The 17,463-nt window shown below is 39.3% G+C and overlaps 1 protein-coding gene across 1 annotated transcript in view; it reads left to right on the top strand.

Annotated features, from left to right (window-relative positions):
* Positions 1-16,933, top strand: part of ptprq (protein tyrosine phosphatase receptor type Q) — a 45,635-nt gene extending 28,702 nt beyond the window's left edge. Inside the window, exons 30-51 of the mRNA XM_044124631.1 lie at positions 2,000-2,275; positions 2,361-2,729; positions 4,937-5,046; positions 5,239-5,425; positions 5,503-5,741; positions 6,703-6,772; positions 7,053-7,211; positions 7,336-7,615; positions 7,723-7,796; positions 8,135-8,234; positions 8,349-8,477; positions 10,341-10,385; positions 11,050-11,076; positions 11,253-11,334; positions 11,926-12,016; positions 12,391-12,467; positions 12,556-12,690; positions 12,818-12,943; positions 13,567-13,712; positions 13,826-13,961; positions 16,113-16,236; positions 16,319-16,933. Of these exons, the coding sequence (XP_043980566.1) occupies positions 2,000-2,275; positions 2,361-2,729; positions 4,937-5,046; positions 5,239-5,425; positions 5,503-5,741; positions 6,703-6,772; positions 7,053-7,211; positions 7,336-7,615; positions 7,723-7,796; positions 8,135-8,234; positions 8,349-8,477; positions 10,341-10,385; positions 11,050-11,076; positions 11,253-11,334; positions 11,926-12,016; positions 12,391-12,467; positions 12,556-12,690; positions 12,818-12,943; positions 13,567-13,712; positions 13,826-13,961; positions 16,113-16,236; positions 16,319-16,356 (3,020 nt within the window). The 3' untranslated portion in view covers positions 16,357-16,933. The remainder of the gene's footprint in view (positions 1-1,999; positions 2,276-2,360; positions 2,730-4,936; positions 5,047-5,238; positions 5,426-5,502; positions 5,742-6,702; positions 6,773-7,052; positions 7,212-7,335; positions 7,616-7,722; positions 7,797-8,134; positions 8,235-8,348; positions 8,478-10,340; positions 10,386-11,049; positions 11,077-11,252; positions 11,335-11,925; positions 12,017-12,390; positions 12,468-12,555; positions 12,691-12,817; positions 12,944-13,566; positions 13,713-13,825; positions 13,962-16,112; positions 16,237-16,318) is intronic.
* Positions 16,934-17,463: the final 530 nt, after the last annotated feature.

The following is a 17,463-nucleotide window of genomic DNA, read 5'->3' on the forward strand; positions in this document are numbered from 1 at the left end:
AAACTCAACAAATGTTTGTGCAGAGGATTTTCTTAAGGCTCTAAACCGCTGCCTGTATGCCTCAGGCACCAGCTCATATGCCCTGAGTATGGCAGCTTTAACTTTGTCATACACTAGACTGTCTTCAATGGTGAGTGCTGCACATACTTCCTGTGCCTTACCAGTAAGTTTGCACTGCAACAAAAGGGACCAGACATCTGTGGGCCAGTGAAGGGCAACAGCGTTCAAATGCATTAAAATATGCCTCCACCTCCGTCTCCCGGAATGGTGGGACCAGGGCAATATTTTTGCTGATGTCAAACGTAAAAGGTGCTGGAGAAGAGGAAGGTTTATTTGAGGGAATACTGATATTGTCTTCATCTTCACCAGAATCTGTGGTAACAGCAGTCAGTTTATGAGACTGTAGCTCCAACTGACGCATTTTGATGGCAGTTTCAGCTTCAAGTCTTCTGCATTTAAGCTGGAACTCAAATTCATCCTTCCGTTCCCTTTCTTTAGCTTCAAGTTCTAGACGAACTAGACGTACCTTTAGACGTGCCTCAACACTAGGATTTGAGGATTCAACAGAGAAAGGCTCAAACCGTGGGAGAGAGGCTGGTGGTTTTTCCCCCTCTGGTTTGGCAGCAAAAGGTGGTGTCTTCACTCCCTCCTCAGCATAGACCTCAGGCTGATCAGCAGATTCAGAACAGGTGGTGTCCTCTTTATCCATTTCCACGGATAGAACTCCTTTTTCAACCAAGCTACTAATGATAAGAGATTTTAGTTCACGTTTGAGCAAAGACTTTGAAACATTGATACCAAAATATGAAGCAATTTCAAATAAATCATCTTTTCTACAAACATCCAACTGTTGTACAGTAGGATTACCTAAAAACTCCTCCAAATTAAACTGTGCCATTTTCAAAAATAATCCCGGACGAGTCCCCACTTATGTTACAACCCCCCCCAAGACCACCAAGGGTAAATACTGGCACTGGATGTAACACAAAATAAAATATCTGGAGCAGTTGGCTTCAGTAGAAAAAAGATAGTTTAATTGACAGTTCAACATAAAATCTAAGTCACAATAAACACGCACAGGGAAGCTTTTAGCTTCAGGGTCTCCAAGGCCAAAACAACAAACAAAACATCCCCCTTTTAATTATAAAATAAAAACACTTCCTAGAAGAGAACTGAAAACAAAGTACAAAACCTGAACTCCCTGACTAACCAAGAAACAGGAGAAAAATAGTTAAACAAAATGGCAGAGAACCCCTACCAGCTTCCACTGTGAAGAAAAACAAAATTATAACCACTTTAAGCTTCACACAAATGCTCACAGCAAAGTTATCCAAAGTCTCAACAAAAGTCAGTTCACCGACATGATCACACCAGATCAAGGCCCAGGGAAAAAGGGATCTGACATCTCAGGTTTGGAGCTCTTTATGGGGTGGCTGATGAGCTCCAACACATTTCACCTGTGGCAGCCAGGTGGAACTGAAACACAAAGAAGAAGCTCTCTCATAAAGAGAGCCCCTAGAGGTCAGTGACCGTAACAACTGCAAAGAAGGATGTTTGTGGAGCTGGAGATAAAAATGAGAAAAGTCTTGAGAAAACCAGACTACATAACCTAGAGTCCATCATTGTTGTGAAATAAAAAAAAAAAAAAAAAAACATGAATTACATAAAAATACTCAAGGATATTAAAAGCTAATAATTTTGGTGCTACAACAAAATTAACCATATATATATATATATATATATATATATATATATATATATATATATATATATATATATATACGGTAGAGGTTGCAATCAATTAAATAATTATATGTTTAACATAATTAATGTTTAGGATGGCTCATAATAATTATTTAATAGTAAAGCAAAACTACAGGTAAACAATTATCCTTTCAAAATGTAACACTGATGCAGAAATATGGTTGAACTAAATATAGCTACTAAAATGTGTTGAAATTAAATTTGGCTTCTTGCTCTCTTCTGCACCTGTCTGTAGTCTCAGATGCTGTAGGGAATCTATCCTGCTCAGGATTGAGCTGGGATTCTGTTGAACTGTCCTGGGAAGTTCCAGCCAACCCAAATGGACAGATCCTGTTTTACAAGATCGCAGCAGAGGTCGACATGCAAACCTTTAACCACCAGGCCTATGCACCAGAGTACAAGGTGACCGGCCTGTCGCCAGACCAAGAGTATGCATTCACTGTAGCTGCGGTAAACTCTGCAGGACCAGGAGACAGCCTGAACTGCACAGCATTCACCCTTTCTGAATCAGGTTAGCCATTTTAAGCATTTTGTTCTTTATAAAAATAGCATGTTTGTTTTGTATTTGAAACTAACTGCTCTTTGTCTCCTGACAGTTCCAACTGCTCCTCGATTCCTGTCCGTCTCTGAGGTCACAGCAACCAATGTGACACTTCAGTGGGCAGCACCGGTCTCCGTTCCTGGCCTGCTGAAAGAGTATCATGTTGTGGCACAGTTGATTTCAGCGGTTTGCGAACCAAACACAAAAGCTGCTGTCCTGCCAACCCCAGAGGACAGCATGGCCTTGCACTGCGTGGAGGACAATTTTAATGTGTCAGTGAATGCCTCAGATGGTGCCGAAGAAGCCAGTGTCATCCTCCAGTCCCTGGCTAAATACAGATACTATCGCTTCAAAGTGGCCGCTGTGACCAACGCTGGACCTGGAGAATATGCAGAGTGGATTTATGCACACACCCTGGCTGGAAGTAGGAACACAACTTATTGACGTGACCTTTATGTGTTGTCTAGTTAGGCGTGGCAGCTACAAGGCATCATGTAATATTTGACTAATCCATTTTGGATTTGCACACCTACAGATTAATTAGATTGTAGAGAATGTGCAACTTTCTATATAAAAATGTGAAGAAAAACAAATTCAATCAGTAGGATTTTTCTCCCTTCATAAGGTCACACCTGAAAGTCTTAAGGTGGTGTAGCATAATGCTTTCCAACAGGTTATTAAAAATAATCCTGCAGGGATGCATCTTCATATTGCTCCTAAGCTCCCCTCATTCACCAGGTTTAATATTAAAGCTATTATTACATCAATCTGTGTATCTAATTTTAAATCTCCATAGTGTTATTGTACCGCTGAGCTGAGCTGAACTTGTATCTTTATCAACATAATTGTGCAGGAAAAGCATGCGTGGTTTTCAAAACTTATCACAAATAAACGTTTGAAGCTTGTGTTGTGCATTCGCATTTGATCTCAATCAAATTAGATGGAATCTTTCGACAAACTCTCAATTGGTTTTAAGTCTGGAGGCTGGAAAGAGCAGGAACGACATGCACATTTTAAAAAATAAAAAAAAAACAGTTTAGGGCACCGGATCACAAAATGTCAATAACTGAGAGCATTAAAGTGGGTCTTTGCTGCGAGCCAGTGTCCTGTAGATTCTTTGTAGCCTCTCTGCCCTTACATGGAGTGATAAAACAGTTTCTGTTTTTAGACATCCATTGTGTCTCTAATTCCAGGTCAAGTACCTGTTTGCATAGAATTTCCAGATCTACAAGGATGAAGAACTTGAAGTCACAGATTAGTAAAAACTTTCAAAATATCTCTGCACATTTCCCTATAGCTTAAAAATGACAAGTTTTTCACTCTTAAATCATTAATACATACTTACATGTCAGGTTTTTTTAAAGAAAACATCTTAAATCCTAAATCTAAAGAGACACTTTGTCCATTGTTGCCCCAGTATTTTAATTTGTCCAATTTTTGTTTAAGTCTGACAGGTTTCCTTTTTCCTCGTGAAAAAAAATGAAGTCATGTCCGACTTGTATATTGCTTTTCAGCCTTCAAACGGTTCTCGAAGGCTATTTGAAAAAACAAACAATCTCACAGTATGATACTCCCACTTCAATATTTCACTATCGGAAATGTTTTTTTGACGAGATGTGCATTGTTTGTTTGTCAGTTTTTTCTTAAAATGTACACACAGGCAAAAAGTGCCATTTTGGTCTGATTTCACCAGAGCGCCTTCTTCCACATTTTTGCTGTGTATGGAAAATGCAAACATGACTTCCTTATTGCTTTATTTTCGCAATGATTTTCTTTATGCTGTTCTTCCAAAAAGGCAATATTTGAGGAGTGCATGAATAATGTTGTCCTGTCAATAGATTTTCTGCTCTTCTGAGTTTTGGATCTCTGCAGCTCTGATTAATGCTCTCCTTACCTGGCCTACCAGTTTTGATGAACAGCAGTTTTGATGGATTTGCAGTTTCACTATTTTCATTTTCAGATGATGGATTGAGCAATACTCTGTCAGACGTCCAAAGCTTTGGATGCTGCTCTACACCTAAAACAGCCCTTCTCAGAACACCTAGACTGATTAACTTACACATATGTGGTCTTTATTTAGTATTTGCATGATGTCTGAAGGCTGTTGAAGGCCCTGGATTTTACTTAGGGGTGTCATAGAAAAGCCATGTGATAAGAAATGCATCCCACCATTTTCTGTTTTGTTTTTTTATAATGCAGAAATATTGTTAAAACTATGTGCTCTTTTCCTTCCTCTTTACTGTTATGTATTTCTCTAGCTTGGTCTATCATTTAAAATCCCAGAAGTTTGTGGTAATTACATTAGAGTTATCAATACTTATCCAAGGCTTGCAGTAGTTAGGATACCATGATTTAGTTGTCTTATTTTGGCAAACACATTCCGTGTCACAGCCTGTATTACCATAATGACTTTACTGCCTACTATATACTTTCAGAATTAAATAACATACATCCCCTAAAGGCACTAAGGCAAGCAAAAAAAAACATCTGCAGTTTGCTTACTCAGAATCCAATAAATGACCTCAATTTCTTTGATTTTGTTTTGTCCTGTATGATTAATGTGTTCCCAGGCTTATATGGAGCCACTGCATTTCATATAATCACATATTTTTGCTTATCTCTTCTCCTTAGATCCTGATGCTCCTCCTCGTGACCTTAAAGTGACCCCAACCCCCACCAGCCTTCAGATTACTTGGGAGGTTCCAGCTGTTCTCTCGGGACCAACTTCATATCTTGTGCAGGTCACCTTTCTGAGCCATAACCTCTGTAAAATCAAAACATGTAGTTAATAATAAATTATGTTACTTGGAAAGACAGCTATTGGGCATCCTTGGTCAGAGTTTTAAAGCATCATATGAAGCACCAATTATTGCATTATGCATTAAATGACAATTGATTTATAATAGCTATCATGAACTTTGTTGTTACCTCAGGTGGATGGTCCTGGTGTGAACATCTCAATAGTTCGGGTCCCAGGAGAGTTGACAACAGTCTTTGTGACAAACTTAACAGCTTTCAACCTTTATGCCGTGACTGTAACTGCCTTCACTGGTTCAGTAGAGGATGCCAGCAGCGATGGGAAAGCCGTTGGGCCTATTGTCTTCCAGACGCTGGAGGAGGGTACAGGAGTAAAGCCCTGTCATTATTTTTTGCCTCATTTCTCTGCTTTTGCATCATGCCTTATTTTTTTTGTACAGAGCCGAAAGACCCTCCCAAAAATGTGACGGCCTCTGCTGTCCCAGAGAGAGTGAACCTGGTCAGGGTGAGCTTCAGTCCCCCCGAAAACCCTAATGGAAACATTACTGCCTATTACGTCTTTGTGTATGAGAAGGACCAGTTGGTGAAAAACATGAGTCTTGATAACATCCATGGAGAACCAAACAGGCTGTTTGCGTTCGTGGAAGGCCTTAAAGGAGGACACACCTACAGTATACAGGTGAGAAAAATCTCATCTCATTTACCAGGGAGACTGGAGGAGATTTTGTCGTTTTTTGGAGTAATTTTGTTACTTTTGAATTGCTTGAATCTATTAACACACTTCATTCATGTTTTTCTTAAATGTCTTCATTGATTATAATTTTTCACAAGACTTTGCTTTGCTGCAGAAGAAACTGGTGCACTCGATAAAACAGGTCCACCAACAAAAGAACATTATTTGGAAATATTGAGTCATTTAAAAATATCAGCCAGGAAACCTGAACCATTTGACCCAAGTCATACAGTTCAAAGGCAATGTTACCAAATACTGAGGAAATTAAGGTAGCCATTATTTGAAGACATTAATAAGTAAATCTCTGATGTATTCTCTCTCCCATTAATATGTCAATTCTAACTGACCTAAAACAAGAGAAGTTTGTTCTGATTTTACTTTAGACAATGAGAAAAAAATGTGTATGTGTCTTCTTTATCCAGTGTGGGTACACTTCTGGTCTCAATTGTATTTTGTGCAATATCCTTTGTGAATCAAGTCCACAACTGAAGCAAATGGCAAGATCAAAAAATAAATGAAACCGGTTGGATTTCCTCATAAATTCCCACCTGAGTGTCTTGAGTTGGGTATGGGATTTAAAGCTGTTCAACCAGTCGCAGTGCTGTTTTCTGATGTGTGGAGACATGTTGGTTTTTATCTGACAGCAGGGAGACAATGATCAAAAGTGGGGGGTTTTGTCCTTAACACAGCAAAACTCTTTCATTCTTCTTCCAGACCATGGTGTGTTTCCGACAGTGAATGTGCATGTCATGGGTCTGGACACTCACGCTTTCAGCAAAACCCAAAAATCATGTTATCCACTTCCTTAAACCTTTTGTGGGCTTAACTTAGAAATGGTTTGAAACCGTTCTGTGCTTATCCTCTCTCTGCTGTCTTCCCTGATTTTATGTATCTGTTCTGTTTGTAGATTGCAGCAAGAAATGGGGCGGGCATGAGCCCACTCAGTCCACTTGTCCAGATAACTACAGGGATTAAAGGTACAAGCCCTGTAGAACAGTGTGCTCAACAGTGTGTCTATTCTTTTTGTTGCAGTGATTTAGCAAAATTATCTTGCAGAGTTGTAGCTTTACAGCAGGTTTTCTAGAGAAGGCACATTATGACACCATTAATGTAACATTAGCTCTGTAATGAAGGCAATTTCCATGTTCTGTATGTCATCTTTTGCTGTAACAGGTAAAACCTCACACAGGCAGTGTTTCCCCACATAACTGTGTGCATGTGTGTGTGGGTGTGTGAATGCTTGTGTGTGTGTTTTAGCCCCATCCAAACCAACCCAAAGACCCCAAGCAGCGCTGGGCCAAGGAGGGGTTGCCATGGTAACCCACAGGAGCATAACCATCCACTTGCCTGCCTGTTTCTATAGTGACGACAACGGACCAATCGCAAAAATCCAGGTCATCGTGGCCGAGTCGGGGGGTATGACAGTAATCACTTTTTTGTTAAATACCCTTGAATTTCTCCTTTTCTTATTATTAGAGTGCACCACCTTCCCCAGAAAAAGCTCACACTCGCGCACTCTCCAACTTTTATCCTGTCACAGTGAGGGACAGTGAGAACCTGACCAACTGGAATGGAGCCTATTTTCACCGTCCTGCTCCTTACTTCACTGACGCGGGGTTTCCCAACCCCACCTGCTTAGCGAGGGACAGGGCAGCAGGTATGCTCGTCGGAGGCGGTCGCAGTGTGTCTGGAGATGACCCGTCCCTGCTGAACCACACCGTCACAGGAACTTATATAATTGGAGAGAACGACAACTGCATGGGACAGAACGACACAGATCATTTATGCAACGGACCTCTGAAGCCCAACACCATCTACGTGTGAGTGTACTGGAAGCATTCTGGGCAATGAAATATTTTTAGAAATTGAAACATGCTTTGAAAGAATAAAAAGCTCCTGTTGTTCTGCTACTGTTTTATGTCAACAGGTTTAAATTCAGAGCCACGAACATCAACGGCCAATACACGGACTCTGAATTCTCAGAGTATATCAGAACTGCAGGTAGGTCTTCAAGAAAAGACTAAGCAATAATTACTCATCTTAAAGTACTGTGAAAAAAATTTAAAAGAGCCTTAATTTATTTGGAGTTTGCCTCCAATACCATAATAAAGCAGCCAAAGTCCAAAAGGAAACTTTAAAAGACTTTCTTGAACATCATTGAAGTTGCATTATTGTATTCTCAATTCACTGTGAAAAAAGAGGTTTGCATACTTCATTAAAAGCCCAACTTTGTGATGAAATTCATTCTGATGTTGGGTGTATGTAAAGTTCTGATTATAAGTGTATATTGTTCTTGCTTGTTTTTAGGTTGCTTTAATGCTTTATCTCTCTCTTTGCAGCGGACGGACTACTGACCAAAGAGGAACAAATCATCCTGGGTGTTTTGCTGTCGTTCTTTCTGGCTGTGTTCCTCATCCTTCTTATCTGTTGCTCAGTCAAGTGAGATCAATCAAAAGCATATGAAACAACTCTGCATAATGTCTCCACCGCACAATTTGAACATGTCAGGTTTTTTTCAGTGATGGTAACTGCTCAGTCGACGTTTGTTTCCAGGATCCATCAGCGTAAGAAAGAGGGCGGGACTTATTCACCCAGAGAGGCAGAGATCATAGAGACAAAGTGCAAATTAGATCAACTGATTGCTGTAGCAGATATGGAGCTGAAACAAGAAAAACTCAATCGGTAAGCCTATGTTGGTTTTAATATAGAACCATCACTTTGCCAATTTGTGAAGAAGCAGACTGTTCAACTTTAGACTTGATTTAGCTATGCTAGACAAGATTCCAAATCTATGTGAAGAAGGTGAAGATCCTCTTTGCTGCTGCCAATTTGATGTGCAACTCCTGTCGGCGCAGGATCATCTGGCAGTGTTGAGTTTGTTCAAAAAATAGACACAATAGCTGCAGCGGCAACAAGATACAACACAGCATTGTGGCTTTGTAATTTCCCTTCTCGTCAGTTCTCTGCAGAACAGAGAAATCATTCTGTCTCCTTTATTCCCAGGCAATCTCTGCGACAAAACAGGAATCCAACTTTTCAGCTTCTTTTCTTTGCTTGCAGAGAACACATTGCCCCACAACTAGGTAGAAAACCCCACTAACAAACATGGAAAATTAATCAGTAAAGTTATTATTTTGAACATTTTCAATACTTTAAAAAAATAAATAAAAATCAACGACTTTCTGAATCTAAAGTTTTAATACCTTGCACGTTAGCACTCATATCCTCCAAAGCCATCAGGAAAGTCAATAAAGATTTTCTATTGCAAACATTTCTATAAAGCCTTACAGTAGAGTATTACTGTGGAAAATAATTTCTTCCTGTAAAAGGCTCCAGCTGTATTTCAGTGTGATTTATGAGCTGTCCCACATGCGTTCATGTGGAGGTATGTCCACAGATTTTCAATTATACCCAGGTCAGATGAAAAGGCAAAGCCTACAGTGGGATTTTTATTCCACTATAGAAGCTCTTTTATCTTCTGTTACCTCCCATGTGTTGTTTTTGGACTTCCAGAGTTTTCTGTTATTTATTGAATGTGTCCTGTGAACTATTCAGATGTCAAAGGATCCAAGTGATGATTTATCAGTCTCGCTGCACTTTGCCATCTTATTCTGCATAGATTTGCTCATCAGGCTAAAGATGTTCATTTTTACATTACTGGATTCGGTTTACGTGTGTTTCTTTTTTGTTGTTAAGAAGCTGTATTTTTTGACCCATTACCGAAAGTCATACATGCCTTTGCAACATTAAATCGGTATATCAGCACCCGCATATTAACTAAACCCAGTACAACTTTGGATCTCAGTCATTCTGAGGAGCTATTCTTTAAGGACGTTTTAACTGTTGTCACCTCAACTCAAAATACCCATATCCAGTTTTAATTTATTACTTGGGAGTAGTTCAGGAGATTTATTTTAATTCAGAGGAAAAGGTGACATGTAATTATTGTCACAGCGTCATAAAGTCAGAACTTTCTTTTCTTCTGTGTTGATGGTTCATTTCAGCTGAAGCCCCTGATTAAATGTTTGCAGGCTAAATCAAATATACAAACAGAAACATATTCTTCCCGCATTTCTGTGTCAGCAGTCGGAGCAGGTTCATCGGTCTGTAAATTTGATACCTGCTCACTTCAAACGAGACCTCAGATGATTATTTTTTTTAGCAGTGAGTCTAAAAGCCTCCTTAACGTCTCTCATTTTTTTTCTCAGAATCGTCTTTTATCTTTATGAGTAGATGGATGATAGCAGGTGACTCATCTAAAACATTTAGAATGACAGTTCCTCCTCTACACTAACTGTTCACTCACTTTTCATACGAAAGGCATTTCACTGTAGTCATCTGGGCAGCCTCTTGTCTCTTCCTCTCTGTTATGACCAGAATATCATCCCAGCTCTGACAGCACAGTGAGATCTGTTTAAACACAACTTGTCTCGCAGTTAAAGTAACACACCTTTCCTTGTCACTTCCCAACTCCCCTTCACCGCAGACGTTTACATCCACTCACACAAGCTGTCTTTCTCTCACTGAACATTTGTCTCCCACCAGGTATTCTTCCTTCTTCTTTAGGCGGAAAGAGATTTATGTCATCCAGTAAGTTGGGCGTTTAGTGTGTGTGTGTGTGTGTGAGGCTCATTTTGACATGTTTGCATGTTGTATTCTTGTTTTTTGTTGTTGTTTTTTTTTAATTCCCCAGACAGTATGCTTGGGCGCGTGGGTGTGTGTGTGTCATCATGTTGCCTATTAAGGCTTGCGTCAAACCCTCCATCTGTGCAGTTTTAGAAAAGCTTTTGTGGAGGCTGATAGTTCAATGAATCAGTGACATCAGTGTTTTACCAACTGCCTGCATGTTTTCCTCCATCCCTAGTAGAGGGATGAACAGCTTTGCTGAAGCTGCCCTCCGTAAAACCGTTTTAATTTGTTTATGCAGCCTCAAATCGCTTGGAAGACAGGAGGCATAAGCAGTAATCTTAATCAAATGTTGAAGATCTGAGTAGATTCCACAGGAAAAGACTGGCTCACTTTTCATGTAACCGATCATCATTGTCATTAGGATGAAAACCAAGGCATGCATCAGTGTTGTGTGGATTTGATTTCAAAAAATGGTTTAACCCTCTTTTCTAAGGGGGTTTTCTAAACACATATCTTGGTGCACTTTCTGCTGTGAGGATTAGTTAAATTTTTATCGACAGCGATGCCAAGGTGTGGGCTGTGATCATTGCATTAATTTGTTTATTTTGCTTCTATTTTCATCCAGGCTGCTCAGCTACAGGAAGTCGCTCAAGTAAGTCATCTTTTATAAATGATGTGAGCATGCACGCAGCAGCTGCTGGAGGAATCAGCATGTTCTTCATGGCTCCGCGCATCTCGTAACCTAAAATAAGTTGACATAGAATGGTGCATTGTTGACTCTTTCTGTCGCTCACAGTCAGTGCATTTCTCTCCCATCGTCTCTGTCAGGCCTGTCAACAAGAAATCCTTCCTGCAGCACGTGGAAGATCTGTGTGCCAACGACAATTCAAAGTTCCAGGAGGAGTTTTCGGTAAGTGTTTGGCTAAAGCCAAGAGAGGCCCGAGCCCTACATAATGTAACACCTTGCAAAAGTGTTCATAAATCTTTACTTGTCCTCATTTATTCATGTTTCTATCACATATTTATAGGTGTTTAATTTGGATTTTATGATAGAAGAACACAAAGTAGTAAATACATAAGGCATCATGCAAAGCATGATTTCTAAAATGACTTTAAATAGAGAAATTACAAACAGAATTGCTGATGGGATTCTTTTGCCAAACCTTGAAAAACAGGCATACATGAGAAAATATTTGTGAAGGGAAAAGATTTTTGATTTTCACATAATGTTGCTTTCCAACCTTTCAAGAATGTTTGTGCTTCCTTCTCTTCCCGGAGCAGCAAGAAAACCCCAAAACAATAAATCTTACTCGACTGCACAAACCTCTCGCGCTCTCATAGATTTACCATATTTAATGTTTCAATTAGTGTGCTAATTTTTAATGAGGCAAATCAAGTTAGTTTTGTAAGGTTCATGGTAATGGCCCAGTGAGTTTATGTGAATGCTAATGTGAATGTGTTTGATTTTTATTATTTTTTTTCTTATTAATTATTCCTCCAGGATCTCCCAAAGCTGCTGCCGGACCTGGCCACCACAGACGCCGACCTGCCATGGAATAAATCCAAGAACCGCTTCCTCAACATCAAACCCTGTGTGTGGTTAGACTAGAAATGAGCCCTTCGAGTCTTATTTTCTGTTTCATTGTGCCTCCCCTTACAAAAAAATCCCATGAAAATCACATGTGGAAATGTGTGAATCACATGTGGAAATGTGTGAATCACATGTGGAAATGTGTGATTCACATGTGAATCACATGGGATTTTACCACGAAACGTTCCAAAATCACACGTATTCATGTGCTTTCACATGTGATTCACATCATTCACATGTAAAAATTTGTGTGAACCACATGTGATCACATGTGAAAGTCACATGGGATTTTCATGGGATTTATTTGTAAGGGTCTGCAGAGTTACATTTCACACTGTTCACTGAACGGTTTTCTCCTGTTTTGTCTGCATTTAGACAACAACAACCGAGTGAAGCTGCTCTCAGAACCAGGCATGGCAGGATCAGACTATATCAATGCTAGCTTTGTCTCGGTGAGCTATCACTACTAGAAAAACTGTCATAAACTCTGATCTGAAGTTTATTTCGAGGACTATGGTCTTTCTTGTTTGCTCTTTGCAGGGTTATTTGTGTCCCAATGAGTTCATAGCCACTCAGGGTCCTCTGCCCAGCACAGTGGCTGACTTTTGGAGGATGATCTGGGAGACAGGAACCCGCACTGTTGCCATGCTCACGCAATGTTATGAGAAAGGCAGGGTGCGTCGTTAGAGACATGACAGGAATCGGAGTACAAGTAACATTTTGGGTCTTCCCTCCATGAAGGGATAAACTTTTTTCTGAAGATCTGACAAAGGCTTTGTGTGCTGCACTGTTGACATTTCAGATTCGGTGTCACAAGTATTGGCCTGAGGACAACAAGCCAATGACGGTGTTTAGTGACATTCTCATCTCTAAAGTGTCAGAAGAAGTGCTTCCTGATTGGACTGTCAGAACACTGAAAGTAGAAAAGGTAACAAAGTCTCCTGAATACAAATACACAACTCTTGAGCACACACATACATTGCTCTCCAAACATATAGGTACACCTAAACAACATTTGTGGAAAAAGCCTTCTCGCTTTGATAGGTGGCAAGATAAACTCCAGCCTTCATTTCACTTTGTGTGTCACTTTTGAGTGACCGCTCTGATTGTAGATAAGGACGACTTTTAACAAGTAGCTCCTTCCTTCTTGATACTTTTTTGGATTATGAAGAGCAACACATATCAAAGGTTCTAAAATAAATGTACAAAAACGGAAGTAGCGAGATTGATTTAATAGAAATTCTTTCCTTGTTTCCTGGAGATAGGCACCAGTGGGCCATAATGGTGAGCAGATAAGCTGGTGTAAAAACTTTATATATTATTGTAATATTATTTGATAATTAGCAGAGTCTTTGCTCAACTTTAGCTAGTATTGTTGTTATTCATATCAAGGCCAGTGAAGTTTATTTGTGTAGCACATTTCAGTGGATCAAACGAATTTACAACAATTAATTATGTCGCTTTCTTTAAGCTAAACATAGTGAAATTTCCTAATAATGATAACAGGTTACCCCGATTTATACACTAAACGACATCTATTGCTCTCTCCAGCATGGTCACTACATTTTAGTCAAACACTTCAACTACACTTCATGGCCTGAGCACGGGGTCCCAGAATCCTGCAGCACCTTGATTAAGTTTGTCAAAGCTGTCCGAGCACATCGCCATGACAACTCCACTATAGTGGTCCACTGCAGGTAGGGTAAAAAGAATAGTTTGAATATCCAAAAGTACATTCTGATTATGAATAGAAACACATTCCCAGATTCTGGTGTAAGTGCGGTTTTGGTTTTTCTCGTTGTTCCCTCAGTGCGGGTGTGGGAAGAACAGGCGTGTTCATTGCTCTCGATCACCTCATTCAGCACGTCAGAGATCATGACTTTGTGGATATTTACGGACTGGTGGCTGAGCTGCGCAGTGAGAGGATGTGCATGGTGCAGAATCTGGTGAGTGCAGCAGGAGACAAAAGCTAGATATCAGCTATTCGGATTTTGATACCACAACAGATACAAAACTACAGAAAATGTTGAAATAACTCTGCTGAACACGAATTATTGAATCCACAACCAAGTTTATAAAATTTGGATTTAAAATCCTAAAAAGAATCAACAAGAAAAAAAAAAAAGTTGTCTCCCAACTGAAATTATCTGAACTGATTTTACCACATGAATGCCACACAGCTGTACGTTTAGATAAATGCATAACACAGATATTTGAATAGAAAATAAACAGATCCACATGTGGTTGGCTCCATTCCAAATTCTTAAAGCTCTGGTGTTATCCTTAATAAAAAAAGATTTATTTTTTTTGTAACTACTAAAATAATCTGCCAGTGGATTAGGGGTAAATGCAAAACAGCAGTCTCCTTCTTGAAACAGCATGATCCCATCTGGAAATCACCTCAGTGATTACTTAAGTGATTACCAGGATTGGCACGGTGCCTAACGTGGGATCCTCTGCTCATTTTCCCCGTCTCATCAAGGTTTTCTCATGTCTATATTTTCTGCACATTTCAATATTTAGATTCAGGATTGAGTCCTACACTGACTGTCAAAACAGAACCTACACATATGGCTCTTTTAGGTTTTGTTGTACAGTGCCTGACATAGGCATCAACATACTTGGATCGTTGTCACATTTTGTTGCAATGCAACAAATTCCAGGGCATTTAACTTGTACGTATTTCATCGCAGCTTTAATTTCCACAAACACAAATGCAGTGGGAACACTAAAGATTCAACTGAAAATCAAAACATTCAGACAAAAAAATGATAGATTTGTTATGAAACTTCCAATAGTGAGCAACAAACAAAGAGCTCCAACCTCCAGGTCAGTTCCTCCTTTTCACAAGGCAACAAACTCCTTCAAGTATTTCAATGTATTTAAACTGATTCATGATTCCCAGTAGGAAATATATAGTGCCAACACCACAGTATGAGAAACCGCCCCATAACAATCACCTGATTTAAGTGTACTTTGGCTTGAATTCAGTGTTTTGGGATCCATAATAAACTTCACATAGTTACCAAAATACCACAGTAGATCATAAGCACCCCATTGCCTAGGATTGAAGACATCTAATAAGTCTGCATATTCTTGCAGGTCAAGAGCATGTTAAAGGACCCTTTGTGCCAGGACTCTGTCTTTTCACCACAAAGAACGAGGGCACACAAGGCACAAAACAAGCATCTCAGAAATAGTTTCTGTTCTGACGTTGCGATGAGTTCTCTAAAACAACTCCTGGCCATGATGGAGACCCTGACAACCTGTTAATGAGTTTAGTTTAGTTCTACATTTTAACCCTGTATAATTTTTGTTGTCCACCAAACTGCTATCAGCTGCAGAACTTCTCGACGGCTCCTAAAAACATTCTTCCTTTCATAACGATAAAATATTCCACCATTTCTGTTTAGGATGGTTAATCTGATTGTTGGCAAATTGTAAACTATTCAATACATGTTGTTTTTCCAAGTGTACAATTTTGCAAGGACTTCCTGTCACAAAGTCTTTGTATTCTTTCACCCCTCAAATGTTCTTTGGTGCAGTCTCTGGTATTATCTATATTTTTAACTCATATTTTCAGGGAAGAGCTCACAATAATCAACATGTAAAAGCTTTCAAGCTTTTGTCTTTAAACAAAGACAACCTGTTTGACACCTTTTTGTTCACAGAATGAATGAATGCACCAATTTAACTCCACTCTGCTATTATTTCGAGCATGCACCTTTCAGTTAATGACTTAATTTCATAGAATAAGCAACATGACCGTTGTGTGTGTGTTAGTTAGTTACACCCACTGACGAATTAATTACCATGCAGGAATTTTTGCCACAAATATTTGTTAATCTAGTTAGTGATCTCTCTCTCTCTTTTTTTTTTGTCCTTCTTTGAAGTGTTCACATTTGGTTGAGGAACTTCATAAAACTGCACAAATCAGTTCTAACAGATTTGTGTCCAAAGCAAATAAATCTGGCGACATGATAACATTTATGCACACACAGTCTTAGCCTATTGTTTTCAGCATCTGTTTAGAATAAAAGTGACATAAAGTCACCTGGTCTGAACCAATCATTATCAGTCTGTGTTTGCACTGTCAGGCCCAGTACATCTTCCTCCACCAAAGTACTCTGGAACTTCTGAACAACAAAGGCAACAGCCAGTCCATCTGGTTTGTTAACTATTCAGCTCTGGAGAAGATGGACTCTTTGGATGCCATGGAAGGTAAATAACAGACACAAATATAAGAATACAAACTTCACACAACAGTGCAGTGCTCAAACCAAAGATTTGTGTTTGTTTTCAGGTGATGTTGAGCTGGAATGGGAAGAGACCACCATGTAAACCACTGGCTGGAGGAAGATTTCTAAGATCTTTTCTTGGGCCATGGGACCCTCAACTGCACATCTACCATGTACACAAGTGAAGACGATCAATAAAGAAGAGCTGGAAAAGAACACGACTTAGATGTTCCACTTCAAACCCTTTTCTTTTGTGCAGTTGTTGCTTTCTTGCACATCCTGTCTGCTTGCTTCCAAAGGACAGGAAGAGAAACTTTTGGAGGAGCTATAAATATCAGGAATGACATGGACAGAAAACAGAAAATGAGCTAACTGTGAGACTTCTATCTTATCTGTTCACCTACAGGTACTTTGCACAACTGCATTGTGTTACTTTAATGTTATTTGTTTTTTAAGATAATTAATCAAGCCAAAATGGGATTTTTTGATTCTCTTTGTAACTTTGTTTGCGTTCAGGTATTGCGTATGCTTTTGAAGACTGAATTGCAAACTCAAAACATTTTCCCTTGCCTTGATGCTTGACAGTGAAACTTTTCCCCATGGATTTACTGTCATCAAATGTTTATTAGCTTTTGATATTAAAAAGAAACATTTTAAAAGTAAAACTTGCCAGTGCTGGTTTCAATTGAATTGGGGGATGGGGTGTTAAAAGAGGTTATATCATGCTTTGGTTTGTTTTTTTATCTCTTCAGACGACTGAACAGATTTTGATGTAATGCATCTATAAAATAACAAAGTCAAATGTCTACATCAAACCTAAGTTGCTGTTTCTTTTTCCCTGGGACTCAGCCTGAATATAAGTATTTAATTTAGGAACAATGGCATAGGACTCCTACACAGTCTACAAAAGTTTGTTTTTTGATTGACATCATGACCAGTTCAACCATGGTGAAGGTGACTGACCTCACACTTGTCCCACAGTTTACCTCCTTGTGTCAGTAAACCATAAAACGTTGGTGTGGCTGTTCTCAAAGTTCCCAAAGGATATTGATGGTAAGCTGAGTGGAAAGAAAATGTATGGCAGGAAAAATGCACACAAAATACGACCAAAAACATACAAGGACTATAAAGAATCTAAGGGGAGAGTGGTGCAAAGTCCGGATAGAAGTTAATTCTGCATTTTATTTTAAAATCAAGGTTTCTGAATCTA

The sequence above is a fragment of the Gambusia affinis genome, linkage group LG08, assembly GCF_019740435.1.
Source record: "Gambusia affinis linkage group LG08, SWU_Gaff_1.0, whole genome shotgun sequence".
Classification (NCBI taxonomy): domain Eukaryota; kingdom Metazoa; phylum Chordata; class Actinopteri; order Cyprinodontiformes; family Poeciliidae; genus Gambusia; species Gambusia affinis.